This window comes from Dendrobates tinctorius, unplaced genomic scaffold (assembly GCF_039654945.1).
Source record: "Dendrobates tinctorius isolate UK_male_01 unplaced genomic scaffold, ASM3965494v1 ptg000265l, whole genome shotgun sequence".
Taxonomy (NCBI): domain Eukaryota; kingdom Metazoa; phylum Chordata; class Amphibia; order Anura; family Dendrobatidae; genus Dendrobates; species Dendrobates tinctorius.
The window spans coordinates 5,638,342-5,659,053 of record NW_027361932.1 but is presented as its reverse complement, the minus strand read 5'-3'; the positions used below and the strand labels follow the sequence as shown (position 1 = coordinate 5,659,053).

The 20,712-nt window shown below is 45.4% G+C and overlaps 1 protein-coding gene across 3 annotated transcripts in view; it reads right to left on the bottom strand.

Moving 5' to 3' along the window:
• The window catches only part of GOLGA3 (golgin A3), a 132,149-nt gene that overhangs the window by 21,008 nt on the left and 90,429 nt on the right, over positions 1 to 20,712 (bottom strand). For all 3 annotated transcript variants that reach the window (XM_073559030.1, XM_073559031.1, XM_073559032.1), the window contains 3 exons: positions 17,914 to 18,111; positions 1,109 to 1,225; positions 640 to 779 (listed from right to left, as the gene is read on the bottom strand). In XM_073559030.1, the coding sequence (XP_073415131.1) occupies positions 640 to 779; positions 1,109 to 1,225; positions 17,914 to 18,111 (455 nt within the window). The remainder of the gene's footprint in view (positions 1 to 639; positions 780 to 1,108; positions 1,226 to 17,913; positions 18,112 to 20,712) is intronic.

The following is a 20,712-nucleotide window of genomic DNA, read 5'->3' as shown; positions in this document are numbered from 1 at the left end:
GCCCATTCTCCAGACCTGAACCGCATTGAAAACCTCTGGAATGTAATCAAGAGGATGATGGAAAGTCACAAGCCAGCAAACAGAGAACGGTTTAAATTTTTGCGCCAGAAGCAGTGTGAAAGACTGGTGGAAAGCATGTTAAGACGCAGGAAAGCTGTTTTTAAAAGTCATGTTATTCCACAAAATATTGATTTCTGAACTCTTCCCGAGTTAAAACATTAGTATTGTTGTTTTTAAATGATTATGAACTTGTTTTCTTTGCATTATTTGAGGTCTGAAAGCACTGTTTTGTTTTTAATTTTGAACATTTCTCCTATTCAGAAAAAGAAAACGAAATTTATTGCTTGGAAATTCGGAGACATGTTGTCAGAAGTTTATAGACTAAAACAGCAGTTTACATTTTACTCAAGAATATACTGTACCTATAAAGAGAAAAATCAGAAAAACTGAACATTTGGAAGTGGTCTCTTAATTTTTGCCAGAGCTGTAGTTGAGTGTAGAACAAAGTACAGCTCAAATACTCCATGCTACTTTAGACTGTAGATTAGTAAACCTAGGCTACACATGGCAATTTACTTGCAATGTATTTGTATTTGGTGTAAGAAAAATTCAGAAATTCAAGTTATTCCCAGTACGTACTGCAGTTTTTCAGCTTCAGCTTGAAGTGCTTGAATCATCTGTTCCTTTGCCTGAAGTTCTTTCTTGACCTCACTTAGTTCCAGCACAGCAGCCCTATAGTGCCTCCTGTTGTGTGCCGCTTCTGCCTTAGTGGCAGCAACCTGTGAACAGACAATAAGGAGAAGTTCTATTAAAACTTACTGCAATCATTACAGATTCCTGTAATTAAAGAGGTGGTTTTATCTTTTTAAATGTTACATTTTCAAATTGCTTGTAAAAACAAGCAACTTGCTATCCCTTAATAAAAATTTTCTCTGTTCTCAAGAACTGGATCCGGTCTGCATTAGTGGCCTTGCACTTCTCCCATGATACAGAGGCAAAAAGCTAAAATCCATATTAGTGTTCAGAAATATACCGGTGCATTACAAGTAAATATTGGGACCACATACCAACCTATCCATTTTACGCTATACATGAACGAACGTTTCACCTGCTCAGCCAGATTGGTGACTTTGGCCTTCTCTTTTTCCAAAGCATCTTGCAGACTCTGTACCAAATCTCTCATTTGTCTGTCTTCCTCTTCTTTACGCTTCAAGACCGCTTGGACCTGTTGAACACATGTTAACTATGATACATCCAGAAGAGAACTAATTCAGAATATCTTATGTGACAATGACACATATGGAACCTGAACCTGCTAAAATATTAGTAGAGGCTCATATTGATTTTTGAGATACAGATATTATATATATACACATACATACAAACACACATACATACACACACATATACATACACACACATATACACACACGCAGCTGTCACGGAGTGACTCGACCCATCGGATGGTCGGTCCGCTAACGGCACAACACACATACAACGGGGATGGGATAGGAGAGAGGTAGGCCCTGCCAATAGGGAATGAGGGATGGTCACCACCTGAGCCTGTCCCTGCACTCACCTAACTCCCTATGTGGGTCCTTTCCCCCAATGCCGTCAGGATACCTTGTCCCTCACTGTCACCTAAACTGCCCTGACTAGTGCAGTGGCCAGCGTAGGGCGCTAGCCTAGCCACTACAGATAATAACACACAGGAGATAATGACAAACAGTAAGGGATGGGGAAAAAACAACTTCGCTTAATGAACACCACTGCTAAGCGCCACACCGCAGATAACAACAGAAACTGAACTCCCAACACCAGAGAGCTGCTCTTGCTAGGCTGGTCTCCAGAAAGGAACTGTATCACCAACAGTCAGCTGATGCATCAGGTGACCTTTTAACGGATGGTGGGAGTGGTCACCGCCCACATCAGCTGACCCAGCAGCAATGCAATTACACCAGATTGCCATTGGGGGAAAAACTGACATTAACCCCTGATGGTCCAAAAGGAAAAAAGTTTTAACTGAGAGGAACCAGAGCTACCGCAAATCCAAAAGTGGATCGTGACACATACACACAGACATATACACACAATGATATTAAAGGGAATCTGTCACCCCTTTTTTGAGATAATATATATATAATGATATCATTCAATTGTGTGTCACATAAGGATTCTCTTAGTACTTTTCCTTCCCCCTGACCCCGCACCTTTCATGCATAAATACCTTTTTTATATCGGTTCAGATGTATGTAAACTGCCACGGTCCGGTCCGCTGGGTGGGGCTTATTCAACTGCTCCCCCCCTCCCTGTCTTGCTCTACACAAGAAGAAATGCGTAGAGCAAGACAGGGAGAGGGGAGCAGGTGAATAAGCCCCGCCCAGCGGACCGGACAGCAGCAGTTTACATACATCTGAACAGATATAAACAAGGTATTTATGCATGAAAGGTGCGTTGTCAGGGGGAAGCAAAAGTACTAAGTGAATCCTTATGTGACACACAATTGAATGATATCATTATATGATATCGCAAAAAAGGGGTGACGGATTCCCTTTAAGTTATCGTATAGGTCCCCTTTGAAAGATTGTTCTTCGTTACACTGTAGACTGACTACAGGCCGCTGCTTTCAGCATGTTTTTGCTTAAAAAACAGACTTGTACTCACTTATCTATCAGGTAACTTGGGAATATAAAATTCCTAGCAGCGCTGCTTTCTTTTAGGGTTTGGTCAAGTGTGGTGGAATCCACTGCAAAATACAGTAACATCAAAGTAGATTTGATTTTAACAAATGTCATTCATTTGCTGCAGGTATTTTCATGTCGGCAATGACCCTAGTCCTAATGCGAATTGGGCACAGATCTATTGTAGAATTCCTTCTACTGAGTACATGGGGGGGGGCAATCATTACACCTCTCAAATGGAACGAGAAGTCATTGGAGCTGTGCAACGGCTTTGTTTCATTGATAATATTTTGGGTTTTGATCACCTGTTAATGTATTTTTTGTATTGGTGTTGCCCGGGCATAGTAACCAATTACGGTTAATTATAACACATTATAATGACATATTATAATATATATATATATATATATATATATATATATATATATATATATATATATATATATACACACACACACATATACATACATACATATACACACACACAGTACAGACCAAAAGTTTGGACACACTTTCTCATTCAAAGAGTTTTCTTTATTTTCATGACTATGAAAACCACCATGGTTACTTACCGGTAGCCGGTTTTTCCGGAACCCATGACAGCACCACCTGAGAGAGGGATCCGCCCCGCCAGGACAGGAACCTACTGAGACATAAGGGGCGGCACCTCTCCCCCGCTTCAGTTGGGTTACAGAGCATTGAGAGGACTTCCCGGTTAGTTACATGTTTAATCCAACACCACAACACTCAAAACACCCTACTAATTGTGCACACCCATACAGTGAAAAAGGGGGGGAATGTACGGGTGCTGTCATGGGTTCCGGAAAAACCGGCTACCGGTAAGTAACCATGGTGGTTTTCCCTTCACCCATGACCGCACCACCTGAGAGATTTTTGGAGACTTCGAAACACCTTAGGGAGGGACCACCGCTTGCAGCACCCTTCTACCAAAGGTTAAGTCAGCAGAGGAGGATAGATTTAATCTATAGTGCTTAAAGAAGGTTGAAGGTGAGGCCCAGGTAGCGGCCTTACAAATCTGTTCGATTGATACCTCTGCCTTTTCAGCCCAGGAGGTCGCCACGGCTCTGGTGGAATGAGCCTTGATGCCGTCAGGAATCGGGATACCACTAGCTGAATAGGCTACACTAATGGCTTCCCTAATCCATCTAGCAATAGTCCCTTTTGAAACCCCATAGCCTTTCCTGGCACCCTGAAAAGCTACGAATAGGGACTGTGACCTCCTCCACTGGCTAGTGGCAGATATATATTCTACGAGAGCCCTTTTAACATCCAGACTATGGAATTTTTCCTCCCCCAGATTTTTTGGATTTTCGCAAAAGGATGGAAGGACAATTTCCTGACCCCGATGGAAATCTGATACTACCTTGGGCAGATAACTGGGGTCTGTTCTTAAAACTACCCTATCCTGAAAGACTTGCGTGTAAGGAGGATTTACTGAGAGAGCCTGTAAGTCGCTTATCCTGCGGGCTGATGTGAGGGCTACTAACAGGATTGTTTTTAGGGTCAAGAACTTTAGGGGTAGCTGATGTAATGGCTCATACGGATCTTATGTAAGGGCTTCTAACACCAGGTTTAAATCCCAGGGGGCTATTCTGGGTATTGGAATAGGCTTAGCTCTATGGCAGGATTTAATAAATCTGGCTATCCACCTATCTGATGCCAGTTTGCAATTGTAGAGCGCCCCTAGTGCCGACACCTGAACCTTAAGTGTGTTTACTGCTAACCCCATCTGCAACCCAGATTGTAAGAACTCTAGGATGGCCCTAATCGGGGGTTCTTTTCCTAACGGCTTACCCAAGAACTGTAGGAACTTATCCCATGTTCTGCCGTAGATGTTAGTAGTCACCGGTTTCCTGCTTTTTAGCAGAGTGGCCACCAGCCCAGGGGAGAACCCCCTATCCATTAAAAGCGACCTTTCAAATTCCACGCCGTCAGATGGAATCCTTTGACCTGAGCGTGCAATATTGGACCCTGAGCTAGTAGGTCCGGGATTTCTGGCAGAACCCATGGATCGGAGAGGGACATCTTCCGTAGCAGAGCAAACCAGGGCCTTTTTGGCCAGAATGGAGCTATTAGAATCACCCTGGCTTGATCGTTTCTGATTTTTCTTACCACAGTTGGGATCAGAGCTACTGGGGGGAACGCGTAAGCCAGTCTGAAGTTCCACTGGATGTGCAACGAGTCCACTGCCCATGGATTTTCCCTCGGGTTTAGAGAGCAGAACCTTTCTGTTTGCCTGTTGTGCTTGTTTGCAAAGAGGTCTATCACCGGTTCCCCCCAAAGCTGAATTATCTTTTGAAAAATGGACCGGTTTAGCGCCCATTCTCCTTGCCTCAGGGTATTGCGACTCAGGAAATCTGCCTCTATGTTTTCTGCCCTTTTTATGTGTAGGGCTGTCACGGAGTGTAGGTGTTCCTCTGCACTGCTCAGAATGTCTGTTGCTGCTTCCATTAAGGAGTGTGATTTTGTCCCACCTTGGTGGTTGATGTATGCCACTGCTACCTTGTTGTCTGACATGATGCGTACGTCTCGACCCTGGAGTAGCGGAATGAAGTGGCTTAGGGCCTTGCCCACTGCCCACAGTTCTCTCAGGTTGGAGGATGCCTTCCTTTCTTGAGGTGTCCATGAACCCTGACCTATGAGGCCCCTTAGGTGTGCCCCCCACCCCGAGGAGCTTGCATCTGTTAAAATTATATCTGTCGCCTGTCTGTCCCATGGTATTCCTAAGGTCAGATTTGTCCCGTTCAACCACCAGTTGAGAGAGTCTCTGGTTTTTGAGGAAAGCTCCAGCTTCCCTTCCAAACGCCCTCTTAGCGATCTTTGTGCTCTTAGTATCTCCCCCTGGAGTTGCCGGGTGTGAAACTGAGCCCACCTGACCGCCGGAATACAGGATGTTAGGGTACCTAGTAGGGACATTGCTTTTCTTAATGTCATACATGGTTGGTTTCGGCCCGCCAAGGCCAGATTTTGTACCTTCTCTATCTTGGACTCTGGGAGCAGACACTCTTGCCTTTCCGAGTCCAGTATAAATCCTAGGAAGGTCTGTTTCTTTAGGGGTTGTAATTTTGATTTTTTGAAATTGACTATCCACCCTAACTCTTGCAAGGTGTTGATCACCTGAGTCAACTGTGCTGTACAGTGGTCCTCTGAACTGCCCACTATAAGAAAATCGTCCAGGTATGGTATTATGACCGTATCGTGAATCCGGAGAAAGGCTGTCACTTCCGCTATGACCTTGGTGAAGACCCTCGGGGCTATGGATATGCCAAACGGAAGAGCCCTGAACTGAAAGTGCCATAGTGTGCCCTGAATATAAAGCGCTACCCTCAGGTATTTCTGGTAATCTGGATGGATAGGGATGTGATAATACGCATCCTTTAAATCGACTACGGCCATGAAGCAATCTTGATGTAGCAGCTTCACTGCCGTAGTCACTGATTCCATCTTGAAGGTCGGGTTCCTTATCCAAAGATTGAGGCGTCTGAGATTTATGATTGTCCTGAACGACTGATCCGGTTTTTTTATTAGAAAAAGGGGTGAATAAAACCCCTTTCCTTCCTGTAAGCGTGGCACCTCGGACAGTACCCGCTTGTCTATCAGGCTCAGGATTTCTGTTTCTAAGGCCAGTTGTTCTTCGGTCATCTTCCTGATAGGTGTGATGACGACCACGGGTTTTGGCTGACGAATAAAGGGGATTTTCAGGCCTTCTTTTAGGATGCTCAGAATCCAGGTATTGGAGGAGATCTTTTCCCAGGCCTGGAAAAAGAGTGCCAATCTCCCTCCTACTGGAATACCGGCGTCATTGTGGTGACTTTTTTGAGGTGGAGGTGCCTCCACCAAACATAAACCCTGATTCTTTCTTTCTTTTATCCTCCCATCTTCTCCTGTCAGCGGGAGGACGCCCTCTATTGAATCTCCCCCTCCGAAAGGGCTGTCTCCTCTGATCCATAGGGAATCTGGGGAAGCCTTTTTTCTTATCGCCTGCTTTCTCCAGAATATCGTCCAAGTTCTTGCCGAACAGGAATCGACCATCGCAGGGGAGAGAGCACAATTTGGCCTTGGACTGAAGGTCACCCGGACAGCCCTTAAGCCATAACGCGCGTCTAGCAGCATTTGATAATGACGCTGCTCTGGCTGTCAATCGCATAGAGTCCGCCGAGGTATCTGCCAAAAAAGCCGCTGCCCCGTGCAAGAGATACATGTCTGATAAGATCTTCTCTCTTGGGACCCTTGACGCCAGCTTCTCTTCTAACTGCTGCAGCCAGATCATGAGGGAGCGTGCCGTGCAGGTGCCCGCTATCGCCGGCTTTAGACCTCCTGCTGTCGCTTCCCATGCGTGCCTCAAATATGAGTCCGCTTTTTTGTCCAGCGGGTCTCTAAGAACCCCTGCATCTTCCAAGGGCAGGGCCGACCTTTTGGAAGATCTGGACACCGCTGCATCTATTTTTGGGACTTTGTCCCATACCTCCGTATCCTTGTATTCAAAGGGGTATCGTCTCTTAGAGGCGGATGGAAGGGCCCCCGATTTTTCAGGCTTTTTCCACTCCTTCTCAATAAGCGCCTGGATTTTCGCGTTTACTGGAAAGGTTCGTTTTTTCCTCTCCTGAAGCCCCCCAAACATGATGTCCTCTAGGGTTTTAGCCGCCCTTTCTTCCTGTAGGCCCATTGTGGTTCTAATGGCCTTTAGGAGGGCATCTGTATCTTCTACAGGGAAACATGGCTTACCCCCTGTGTCACTGAGGAGTCTGAGGAGGATGATTTTTCCGCCTGAGATGATACTGACGCGGAATCTGAGGGGGAACTAGGGAAATCCTTCCTGCTTTTTTTCCCTTTTTTCAATAAAGACTTAATTGAGCCTTCCATTTCTGACCTGAGGGCAGATATTAGATTGGCTGCGAAACTAGGCGCTTCCTCCGCCATAGTCCGCTGAATGCACGAAGCAAAGAGATCTTTTTGCCAGTCTCTTGCTAGGGGAGATTTACATATAGCACAACCCCTATTCTTGTTCTTGCTTCCCGCTTTTCTGGGCCTTTCCTACAGGGTGAAGCATACAATAGAAAACCCCTATTAATATACTGTTAACATTCACGAAGATCACTCACCACCCGTAATCAAGGGTACCGGACTTGGAGGCTGCATCGGAGCACCTGACCCGCGCTCTTTGGACCTTGAGGAGTGCCCCGACCTGCGGCTGGGGCGACTGCTGCTTGAATGGCTTCCATGCTTCCTGCCAGAGGGCTGTGAGGGAGGCAGGGACGCTGAACGTTCCTGCTCGGACTCCATTTTGCACCGCCGATCTACAGCTGTCTTCCTCCTTTTAAATTGCATGCCTCCGCCTGGTGAGCGTCTTCCTCCCCTCCCCCCTGCGACCGCCGGCTCAGCGCTTCAGAAGCCGGCCGGCGTCGCACCCAGCGCCATTACACCGTCGCCTTCTGCTGACGTCAGCCGGCGCACCCAGCATTCCAAGCGCCGCTGACGTCAGCGGCCGGAAGACGCCAGCGTCTCTCCCCTACCACGGGGATCGAGATGCGGCGTGCGCGAGGGGAGGGCGGCGCGGTGGGGGCTTCCCGGAGCCACCGGAATCCCATCCACGCCCGCACGAACCCGGAGCCCCAGGGACCCCGGGGACTGCGCTTCCAGGACCCGACGGCCGGCGCTACAGGTAAGCTACCTGTTCTCCCCGCGCCGGGACGGGCCTGGGTCTTATCTTTTTCTTCGCCCATGACAGGCACCGCCACAGTGGGATTCCTTCCAGGACAGGAACCCAACTGAAGCGGGGGAGAGGTGCCGCCCCTTATGTCTCAGTAGGTTCCTGTCCTGGCGGGGCGGATCCCTCTCTCAGGTGGTGCTGTCATGGGTGAAGGGAAAATTGTAGATTCACTCTGAAGGCATCAAAACTATGAATTAACACATGTGGAATTATATAATTAACAAAAAAGTGTGAAACAACTGTAAATATGTCTTATATTCTAGGTTCTTCAAAGTAGCCACCTTTTGCTTTGATTACTGCTTTGCACACTCTTGGCATTCTCTTGATGAGCTTCAAGAGGTAGTCAACGGAAATGGTCTTCACTTCACAGGTGTGCCCTGTCAAGTTTAATAAGTGAGATTTCTTGCCTTATAAATGGGGTTGGGACCATCAGTTGTGTTGTGCAGAAGTCTGGTGGATACACAGCTGATAGTCCTACTGAATAGACTGTTAGAATTTGTATTATGGCAAGAAAAAAGCAGCTAAGTAAAGAAAAACGAGTGGCCATCATTACTTTAAGAAATGAAGGTCAGTCAGTCCGAAAAATTGGGAAAACTTTGAAAGTGTCCCCAAGTGCAGTGGCAAAAACCATCAAGCGCTACAAAGAAACTAGCTCACATGAGGACCGCCCCAGGAACGGAAGACCAAGAGTCACCTCTGCTGCAGAGGATAAGTTCACCCAAGTCACCAGCCTCAGGAATCACAGGTTAACAGCAGCTCAGATCAGAGACCAGCTCAATGCCACACAGAGTTCTAGCAGCAGACACATCTCTACATCGACTGTTAAGAGGAGACTTTGTGCAGCAGGCCTTCATGGTAAAATAGCTGCTAGGAAACCACTGCTAAGGACAGGCAACAAGCAGAAGAGACTTATTTGGGCTAAAGAACACAAGGAATGGACATTAGACCAGTGGAAATCTGTGCTTTGGTCTGATGAGTCCAGATTTGAGATCTTTGGTTCCAACCACCGTGTCTTTGTGCGACGGATGGACTCTACATGCCTGGTTCCCACCGTGAAGCATGGAGGAGGAGGTGTGATGGTGTGGGGGTGCTTTGCTGGTGACACTGTTGGGGATTTACTCAAAATTGAAGGCATACTGAACCAGCATGGCTACCACTGCATCTTGCAGCGGCATGCTATTCCATCCGGTTTGCGTTTAGTTGGACCATCATTTATTTTTCAACAGGACAATGACCCCAAACACACCTCCAGGCTGTGTAAGGGCTATTTGACTAAGAAGGAGAGTGATGGGGTGCTACGCCAGATGACCTGGCCTCCACAGTCACCAGACCTGAACCCAATCGAGATGGTTTGGGGTGAGCTGGACCGCAGAGTGAAGGCAAAAGGGCCAACAGGTGCTAAGCATCTCTGGGAACTCCTTCAAGACTGTTGGAAGACCATATCCGGTGACTACCTCTTGAAGCTCATCAAGACAATGTCAAGAGTGTGCAAAGCAGTAATCAAAGCAAAAGGTGGCTACTTTGAAGAACCTAGAATATAAGACATATTTTCAGATGTTTCACACTTTTTTGTTAATTATATAATTCCACATGTTAATTCACAGTTTTGATGCCTTCAGAGTGAATCTACTATTTTCATAGTCATGAAAATAAAGAAAACTCTTTGAATGAGGTGTGTCCAAACTTTTGGTCTGTACTGTATGTATGTATGTATATATACATACACACACACATACTGTCACGATCCATTTTTGGATCTGTCAGTTTGGGTTTCTCTGATATAAACTTTTTTCCTTTCAGGCCATCGGCGGTTAATATCAATTTTTGCCCCCGGTGGCCACTGGTGTTACTACATGTTTAGTTAGTCTGCTAGTGCTGGTGGGGACCACTCCCACCTTCCTATATAAGGTCACCTGGTGCACCAGCTGACTGTTGGTAATACAGGTCCTTTGCAAACCAACCTTTCTGAAGATAGGAGCTATCTGGAGCAGTGCTGTTTGCAGCTTATCTGGAGCAGTGGTGTTTCTGCTGAAAGCAGTGTTCGGGTGCCTTACTCTGCTGTCCGGTGCATGGCAGCAGAGGAAGCTAAGTGTTGTTTGTTTTTCCCTGTCTGTTATTTTCCCTTGTGTTTTATTAGTGCAGTGGTGGGACCAGTGTCTGCACTTACCAATTCCCTACTGAGGGTTAGGTGCAGGGTGAGTGAGGACTAAGGTATCCTGGTTGGCGATGGTTTTAATGAAGCCCTATAGAGACGTCAGGTTAGTTCAGGGACACAGCCTCAGAAGAGTGCAGGAGGTGTCCCTTTCCCCGTTCCCTATTGCAAGGCGCACCGTTGTGTGTCCCCTTGTCTGTCTTGGTTGTTTTAGTGATTGACCGATCGTCGGGTCGCGTCACACAGGGTCAAGTCACAACATGACACAATAAATGAATAAATTAAAAAAAAAAAAAAAAAAAATAATAATATATATATATATATATATATATATATATATATATATATATATATATATATATATAGAGAGAGAGAGAGAGAGAGAGAGAGAGAGAGAGAGTATATAGCCCCGCCCACTCTGCATAGCCACATTCACTATAATATCCCACATCATCCCGTCAGCCAGAGCCACCGGACTACTACCACTAATATCCCACATCATCCCGTCAGCCACAACCACCAGACTACTACCCCTAATATCCCACATCATCCCGTCAGCCACAACCACCAGACATCCACCCCTGATATCCCACATCATCCCATCAGAGCCACCGGACTACTACCCCTAATATCCCACATCATCCAGTCAGAGCCACTGGACTACTACCACTAATATCCCACATCATCCCGTCAAAGCCACTGGACTACTACCCCTAATATTCTACATCATCCCGTCAGCCATCAGACTACTACCCCTAATATCCCACATCATCCCGTCAGCCAGCGCCACCGGACAAGTATCACTAATATCCCACATCATCCCGTCAGAGCCACCGGACTACTACCCCTAATATCCTACATCATCCCGTCAGCCAGAGCCACCGGACTACCACCACTAATATCCCTCATCATCCTGTCAGAGCCACCGGACTACTACCCCTAATATCCCACATCATCCCGTCAGCCAGAGCCACCGGATTACTACTCCTAATATCGCACATAATCCCGTCAGAGCCACCAGACTACTACCACTAATATCTCACATCATCCTGTCAGCCAGAGCCACCGGACTACTACCACTAATATCCCACATCATCCCGTCAGAGCCACTGGACTACTACCCCTAATATGCCACATCATCCCATAAGTCTGGGATCAGAACCAGAGTGCTGAGTGGAACGGTCCTAACTTCCATACCGGGGATCCCTTTAACAGAGGCCTGGGGTCACAATCAGAGCGCTGATGGATTTGCCTAACTTCCATACCAGAGATCCCTTTAACCCCTTGCCGACCAATGACGCCACATAGGCGTCATGAAAACCTGTGCCAATCTGACCAATGACTTCTATGTGGCGTCATGACTTCAAAGCCCCCCTGCAGGTCGGGTGACCGGGGTCACTAAAAGGTCACCCAACCCGCAGATACAGGGGGCTTTGTTATTCACCACAGGGGGCGTGTCTTAACCCCCACGTGGCTTCGATCGCTCTGATTGGCTGTTTCACTTTTAACAGCCAATCAGAGCGATTGATGAAATATTACAATCCAGCCATGGCCGATGCTGCTGTAGCATCGGACATAGCTGGAGACCCAGATCTGACCCCCCCACGACTCACGGTGCCGATCGGCCCCCGATACAAACTGACGGCGGCAATGTGCAGCCGCCGTCATCATATGCTCCCCCTACCTTCCGACCCCCCCCCTCACCCCCCCGGTACCTCCGATGTCCCTCTCCAGCTCCCGATGTCCCGCCGTCCTGTTTCAGTGCGCCCGCCGGCTACAGATTCATTCATTCATTTTGATCACTGTGATCAAAATAGAATGAAAAGTAAATAACCCCCCCCTTTATCACCCCCATAGGCAGGAACAAATAATAAAATAAAGAAATTATTTTTGGTTTTATTTTTCCAATAGGGTTGGAAATAGGGTTAGGGCTAGGGTTGGAATTAGGGTTAGGATTGGAATAAGGGTTAGGGTTGGAATTAGGGTAGGAATTAGGGTTAGGGTTGGAATTAGGGTTAGGGATAGGGTTAGGGGTGTGTTGGGGTTAGGTTTATAGTTACGGTTGGGAATAGGGTTAGGGATGTGTTGGGTTTAGGGCTGTGGTTAGGGGTGTGTTGGGGTTAGGGTTGGAGTTAGAATTGAGGGGGTTTCCACTGCTGAGGCACATCAGGGGGTCTTCAAACGCGACATGGTGCAACCACTGATTCCAGTCAATTTTGCGTTCAAAAAGTCAAACGGTGCTCCCTCCCTTCCAAGCCCCAACGTGTGCCCAAACAGTGGTTTACCCCAACATATGGGGTATCAGCGTACTCAGGAAAAATTGCACAACAACTTTGGTGGTCTAATTTCTCCTGTTACCCGTGGGAAAATAAAAAATTGGGGGCTAAAAAATGATTTTTGGGGGGAAAAAAATGATTTTTTTATTTTCACGTCTCTGCGTTATAAACTTCTGTGAAGCACTTGGGGGTTCAAAGTGCTCACCAGACATCTAGATAAGTTCCTTGGAAGGTCTAGTTTCCAAAATGGGGTCACTTGTGGGGGGGTCTCTACTGTTTAGGAACATCAGGGGCTCTGCAAACGTGACGACCGCAGACCTTTCCATCAAAGACTGCATTTCAAAACGTCACTACTTCCATTCTGAGCCCTTAAGTGTGCCCAAACAATGGTTCCCCCCCATATATACCTCTTCCAAAAGCCTACAACTTGCAGTAACCACCGATCCACCAAACCGCTGCAAGACCAGCTCTACCCTCGCCTACTGTATCCTCACCCATCCCGTTGTAGATTGTGAGCCCTCGCGGGCAGGGTCCTCTCTCATCCTGTACCAGTTGTGACTTGTATTGTTTAAGATTACTGTACTTGTATGTATTATGTATACCCCTCCTCACATGTAAAGCGCCATGGAATAAATGGCGCTATAATAATAAATAATAATAATAATAATATAGGGTACCAGCATACTCAGGACATCAACTTTTGGGGTCCAATTTCTCCTGTTACCCTTGTGAAAATAAAAATTTGCGAGCTAAAAAATCATTTTTTGAGGAAAAAAAATTATTTTTTATTTTCACAGCTTTGCTTTATAAACTTCTGTGAAGCACTTGGGGGTTCAAAGTGCTCACCACACATCTAGATAAAGTTCCTTGTGGGGTCTAGTTTCCAAAATGGGGTCACTTGTGGGGGGGGTTCCACAGTTTAGGCACACCAGCGGCTCTGCAAATGTAACATGACGCCTGCAGACCATTCCATCAAAGTCAGCATTTCATAATGTCACTACTTCCTTTCCGAGCCCCGACGTGTGCCCAAACAGTGGTCCGCCTCACATATGGGGTGCCAGCGTACTCAGGACAAACTGGACAACAAGTTTTGGGGTCCAGTTTCTCCTGGTACCCTTGTGAAAATAAAAAATGGCGCACTAGAATTTTTTGAGGAAAAAAAATATTTTTTATTTTCACGGTACTGCGTTATAAACTTTTGTGAAGCACTTGGGGGTTCAAAGTGCTCACTATGCATCTAGATAGTTTCCAAAATGGGGTCATTTGTGGGGGTGCTCTAATGTTTAGGCACACAGGGGCTCTCCAAACACGACATAGAGGTTATTTTCATTTTAAAAAGACAAATGGTTCTCCTTCCCTCTGAGCCCTGCCGTGCGCCCCAACAGTGGTGTACGCAGGAGAAATTGGACCACAAAAGTTGTTGTCCAGATTGTCCTATTACCCTTGTGAAAATAAAAAATAGCATGCTAAAAATCATTTTTGAGGAAAAAAAAAATTTTATTTTCACTGCTCTGCGTTAGAAACTTTTGTGAAGCACTTGGGGGGTTCAAAGTGCTCACTACACATCTAGATAAGTTCCATAAGGGGTCTAGTTTCCAAAATGGTGTCACTTGTGGGGGGTTTTCACTGTGTAGGCACACAGGGGCTCTCCAAACACGACATGGTGTCCGATAACGATTGGAGCTAATTTTCCATTCAAAAAGTCAAATAGCGCTCCTTCCTTTCCGGACCCTCCCGTGCGCCCAAACAGTGGATTATGACCACATGTGAGGTATCTGTGCACTCAGGAGAAATTGTCCAACAAATTTTTGCATCCATTTTATCCTGTTGCCCCTGTGAAAATGAAAAAACTGAGGCTAAAAGAAAATTTTTGTGAAAAAAAAAGTACTTTTTTTTTTTTTTTTTTTACAGATCAATTTCTTTAGCACCTGGGGGTTCAAAGTGATCACTATGCATGTACATAAGTTCCTTGGGGGTGGGGGTCTTGTTTCCAAAATGGGGTCACTTGTGGGGGAGCTACAATGTTTAGGCACACAGGGGATCTCCAAACGCGACATGGCAGCCGCTAAATATTCCAGCATGTTTTCCATTCAAAAAGTCAAATGGCGCTCCTTCCCTTCTGAGCCCTGCCATGCACCCAAACAGTGGTTTATGACCACATATGAGGTATCGGTGTACTCAGGAGAAATTGCACAACAAATTTTAGGATCCATTTTATCCTGTTGCCCATGTTAAAATGAAAAAATGAATGCTAAAAGAAAATTTTTGTTGGAAAAAATAAAATGTCCATTTTTTCTTTCCACGTTGCTTTAGTTCCTGTGAAACACCTGAAGGGTTAATAATCTTCTTGAATGTAGTTTTGAGTAGCTTGAGGGGTGCAGTTTGTAGAATGATGTCACTTTTGGATATTTTCTGCCATATAGACCCCTCAAAGTGACTTCAAATGTCAGGTGGTCCCTAAAAAAAATGGTTTTGTAAATTTTGTTGTAAAAATGAGAAATCACTGGTCAACTTTTAACCCTTATAACTTCCTAACAAAAAAAAAATTTTGTTTCCAAAATTGTGCTGATGTAAAGTAGACATGTGGAAAATGTTATTAAGTAACCACTTTGTGTCTCATAACTCTCTGGTTTAACAGAATAAAAATTCAAAATTTGAAAATTGCGAAATTTTCTAAGTTTTTGCCAAATTTCTAATTTTTTCACAAATAAACGCAAAAATTATCGACCTAAATTTACCACTAACATGAAGCCCAGTATGTCACGAAAAAACAATCTCAGAATCGCTAGGATCCGTTGAAGTGTTCCTGAGTTATTACCTCATAAAGGGACACTGGTCAGAATTGCAAAAAATGGCCTGGTCATTAAGGTCAAAATAGGCTTGGTCATGAAGGGGTTAAGAGGGAAGATGTGCCTATGGAATGGAAGATGTGTGATGGGTATATGGGCACTGGACTATGGGATGGAAGATGTGTGATAGGTATATGGGCAGGGAGGGGGGATTCACTCTCATGTGCTCTCTGCTCCTTTCTGGGGGGCAGACAATGGCTGGGAGCTTATGTTCCCGGGGACGCTAGATTTCTCCCACCCGGTCAGTGTCTGCTGAGGTGTTGTGGAGTGGGAAAACTGTTGCTCATAGCAAACAATCACAGCTCAGCTTCTTTTAAACAGCTCTGGTGAAATGAAAGATACTTAGTGATTGGGTGAGGCTATGTGGAGTGGGCGTGGACGATACACACAAACATACACACAGACTCATTTTTATATACAGATATCCCTTAAGGCAGGGTTCCCCAACTCCAGTCCTCAAGGCCCACCAACAGGTCATGTTTTCAGGATTTCCTTTGTATTTCACAGGTGAAGCAATTATCACCTGAGCAATCCTAAGAAATCCTGAAAACATGATCTGTTGGTGGGCCTTGAGGACTGGAGTTGGGGAACCCTGCCTTAAGGGACTTGAATCTGCAATCGGCTGATTCCTTGTGTTATATACAGCAATACCACGGTACTGCCACATATAGCAAAAGTCACAATCTCTGAACACCAGCTACAGGCTGGCTTTGATAGGAGTACCGTGGTGACAGACATAGGCTTCTCCAACAGTCTTCATGAAAGCTGCCATGGCAACGCATCGGTGCTGTCACGAAAGTGACTGACCCGGTATGAAACGACCAAACAGTAGGTTGGTCACCAACAGCACAACAAACAAGGGAACACCGGGGACACAATTACAACGGTGGACCCTGCGATAGGGAACGGGGAAATGGACACCTACTGCACTCTCCTAAAGATGTGCCCTGATCTCCCTTACGTCCCTATACAGGTTTTTTCAACCTGTCGATGAGCAGGATACCTAAGCCCTTGCTTGCCCTGTGCCTATCCCTAAGTAGGGAATTGGCAAGTGAGGACACTGGTTCCACCGCTGCACTAATACAACACAAAGGGAAAGTATGACAGACTAGGTAAAGGAAAACACTTAGCTCTCTGCTGCAAAGCACAGCACAGCAGGAATGAAACACCAGACTCAGCTGACGAACAACAGCTCCCAGCAAGCTCTCTCTCCCAGCATGGTCGCTGGAGTATGAACTCTAACACCGACGGTAAGCTGATGCATCAGGTGACCTTTTGAAGGAAAGTGGGAGTGGTCACCACCTGCATCAGCAAACTCAGCAGCAATGCAATTACACCAGCGGCCACCGGGGGAAAAAACTGACATTAACCGTCGATGGCCTGAAATAAACTTTTTTCCTATGTGGGAATCCAGATCTGCCACGGATCCAAAAATGGATCATGACAGGTGCCCTGTGATCACTTGGCAGGGGCACACATGAGTGATAAGAACAGCGCACTGTTAATGCCGCTGTTGCAGATTGACAGGTGGCATTTAGTAGGTTACCACCCGTGGGCACAGCTCCGCTCGACATAAGGCTATTAGAAGCAGATGATGGCTGAATAACAGCTATCATCAGGAGGCTAAGATGTGGGCACAGCTGATATTGGACATACCAATACATCCAACATTAGTTAGGGGTTAATATAATTTCCAACTAATATTAATTTTACTACAAGGCATGTACATTTCTATAAGCTATGTACAATTAGATTCAGTTATGCACCACTCCAGCATTTGTTTTTTTTAAATGTAAGCCTCCTACCCCCATTGTTATACTCACCTTCCAGTGGCTTCACCTTTTACCGACGCTGCTTCGATTCCACGGCACCATTTTGTGCCCGTAACTTCTGTCTAACCAGAAGTCAAAAGTTACGTCACAAAACCTCAATGCATCTTTCTGAAAGCCAGAACGAGGCTCTTACAGAGATGTATTGAAAAGTGATCTTTGGAGTGCTCCAAGGAAACACTGGAGCTTCAGGCAGGTCACTTTTCGATAGAAACAGGCAGAAACGACCCTGGAAAAGGATGAAGGTGGCAGCAGGTGAGTATGAGGGGGCAGAGGAATTGCATTTAAAGCAGCACTCCATCGGGGCAATAAAAAAGTGGTGCTTTAAGTAACTTATAATGTCAAGTCATCCATGCCAAGAGTAAAGCAGTTTGATTGCATTTAAATGTATGTACCTGCAGGTTTAATTGTACCAAATCTGCCTCTCTCTTTGCCAAAGCAGCCTCAAGTATATTGTTGTGTTCACGTAGTGCAGCGTTGGATTGTCCGAGTCCAGTTAACTTTCCTCGTTCATGTTCTAATTCCAATGTCAGTTTTTTGTTCAGGTCTTCTAATTTTTTTATTTTCCTTTTAAAGCCACGAGATTCCTGCAGCTGCAGCATACAATAAAGTGATAAAAGATTGGTAACAGATGTATAATGTACAGAACGCAATACTTAGCAGAACTTTAAAAAGAAAATTCAGTCTACATAACAAACTAACTGTACATTTCAATATAAATTTTCAATCTGTTATCATATGTTTATCGTTGTACATCTGCTGAACAAAGCAAAGGATTGCTGGTATACAGTGGGTGCAGAAAGTATTCAGACCCCTTTACATTTTTCACTCTGTTTCATTGCACCCATTTGGTAAATTCAAAAAGTTAATTTTTTTTCTCATTAATGTATACTCTACACCCCATCTTGACTGAAAAAAATTCTTAAAAAAGAAAAACTGAAATATCCCATAGTCATAAGTATTCAGACCCTTTGCTCAGTATTGATAGAACCACCCTTTTGAGCTAGTACAGTCATGAGTCTTCTTGGGAATGACAAGTTTTTCACAACTGGATTTGGGGATCCTCTTCCATTCTTCCTTGCAGATCCTCTCCAGTTCCGTCAGGTTGGATGGTGAACTTTGGTGGAAGCCATTTTCAGGTCTCTCCAGAGATGCTCAATTGGGCTTAGGTCAGAGCTCTAGCAGACCCAGTGAAGAATGGTCACAGAGTTGTTCTGAAGCCACTCCCTCCTTAGGAACCTTGAGAACAGCAGAAATTCTTTTGTAACATTGGCCAGATCTGTGCCTTGCCATAATTCTGTCTCTGAGCTCCTTGGCCAGTTCCTTTGACCTCATGATTCTCATTTGGTCTGACATGCACTGTGAGCTGTGAGGTCTTATATAGACAGGTGTGTCCCTTTACAAATCAAGTCCTATCAGTTTAATTAAACACGGCTGGACTCCAATGAAGAAGTAGAACCATCAAGGAGGATCACAAGGAAATGGACAGCATGCGACTTAAATATGAGTGTCTGAGCAAAGGGTCTGAATACTTATGACCATGTGATATTTCAGTTTTTCTTTTTTAATAAATTTGCAAACATTTCTATATGTCTGTTTTTTTCAGTCAAGATGGGGTGCAGAGTGTACATTAATGAGAAAAAATTGAACTTTTTTTGAATTTACCAAATGGCTGCAAAGAAACAAAGAGTGAAAAATTGAAAGGGGCCTGAATACTTTCCGTACCCACTGTAGATGTATTCTGTTCTGAATGGCTCCAATTTTTTTTCCTCATTAACCAAGCCTTATAAGAATTAGGGCAGATTTATTATTACTGTCTCAATAAAAGTTAGTCTGTATAAAATGTATAAAAACAGACCACAAAAAACTGTGCCAATTTTAGCAGAGGGGGACACCAAATTATAAATTTGATACATTTGGTGCATCTTGCTTAATACATTTTTTCTTTCATTACACCATGTATGTGAAACTGGCCCACAGGGTACGTATATTTGTCCCATGAGGAAATACGCAATGTCTACTAGAGCTGGCATACTGTAGCAGTTAGTGCATGCTAATTCTACAAATCATTCTTTAAGTAGATCACCCGCCCCAACCCTATTCCCAACAAGGGGCTTCCAGCACGTCCACACCAAAGATGCAGAGCACCCGTCCCCTCTCAAATGAACACCTTTAACACCTCACATTACTCACTTGATAATGCGACACTGCGAGCACTTCTGGGTTCCGGTGCCCATGTTCCACACACAAATACGTGCAAGGCTCCGGGCACTCCTTCCCACGGCCTGCTCAATGCCACATATACTGACCCTCTTCCGGCTCTCCCTAAAAGGCAAGCCTCCATTTTCACTACTTACTGTTATACCCATTCTGCCTTGCAATGTTGTGCCTATCTCCAGACTCTTGCACACTACTGCATCATCACGATGCCTCACCACTGCTCTTATCCAGACTTTCCCTATAGCAAAACCTGCACCTTGACTGTATAATATTTTGCTTACACTACGTTCTGCCTATTTTCACCTATACCTATGCATCAGGATTCTTCATTACTCATCTCATCTGCCATTATCCATACATATCACCTCACACTCTAATACACCTCCATATCTTTACCTATTGTGAGGCAGTGACTGGTGTTACCTGTAGAGGTCGCTGTATGTTTCCCCCAGGATGCACACGCAAACGTACCGAGGTCATGAGAGGACATTGCAGTCACAAGCATAACTGTGGTTGCTGTCTGTTTCATTCCTGGCCGAGTTTTCCATGTGGCATAAGGCCACAGGTTTGTTTGTAAAAACTCCTGCAGCAGAGCATTGGGTGTGTCAGTATCAGAGCGGAGTTTGCATGGTGTAGAGCAGAAGGAGCTACTGGCACCCAAGGCAACTGGTCTAGAAGGTGGACTGGCGTGTATATTGGCTGTAACCCCGAGGATATGGTTCCCGACTGCGATCCGGAGAATATGGTTCCCGACTGCGATCCGGAAGATATCGTGTGCTGTGCCTTATTTGAGAGTAAAAGCCCCGTTACACATAACGATGTCCCAGCAATCCCACCAACGATCCGACATGGATGGGATTGCTGGAACAGTTAGATAGCCCCTCCAGCGATCAGGACCAGCGAGCAAGCTGGTTTCCAATGTAAACAGCGGGGCGGCTCTTAGATACCCGCTGTTTACATTGGAAACCAGCTTC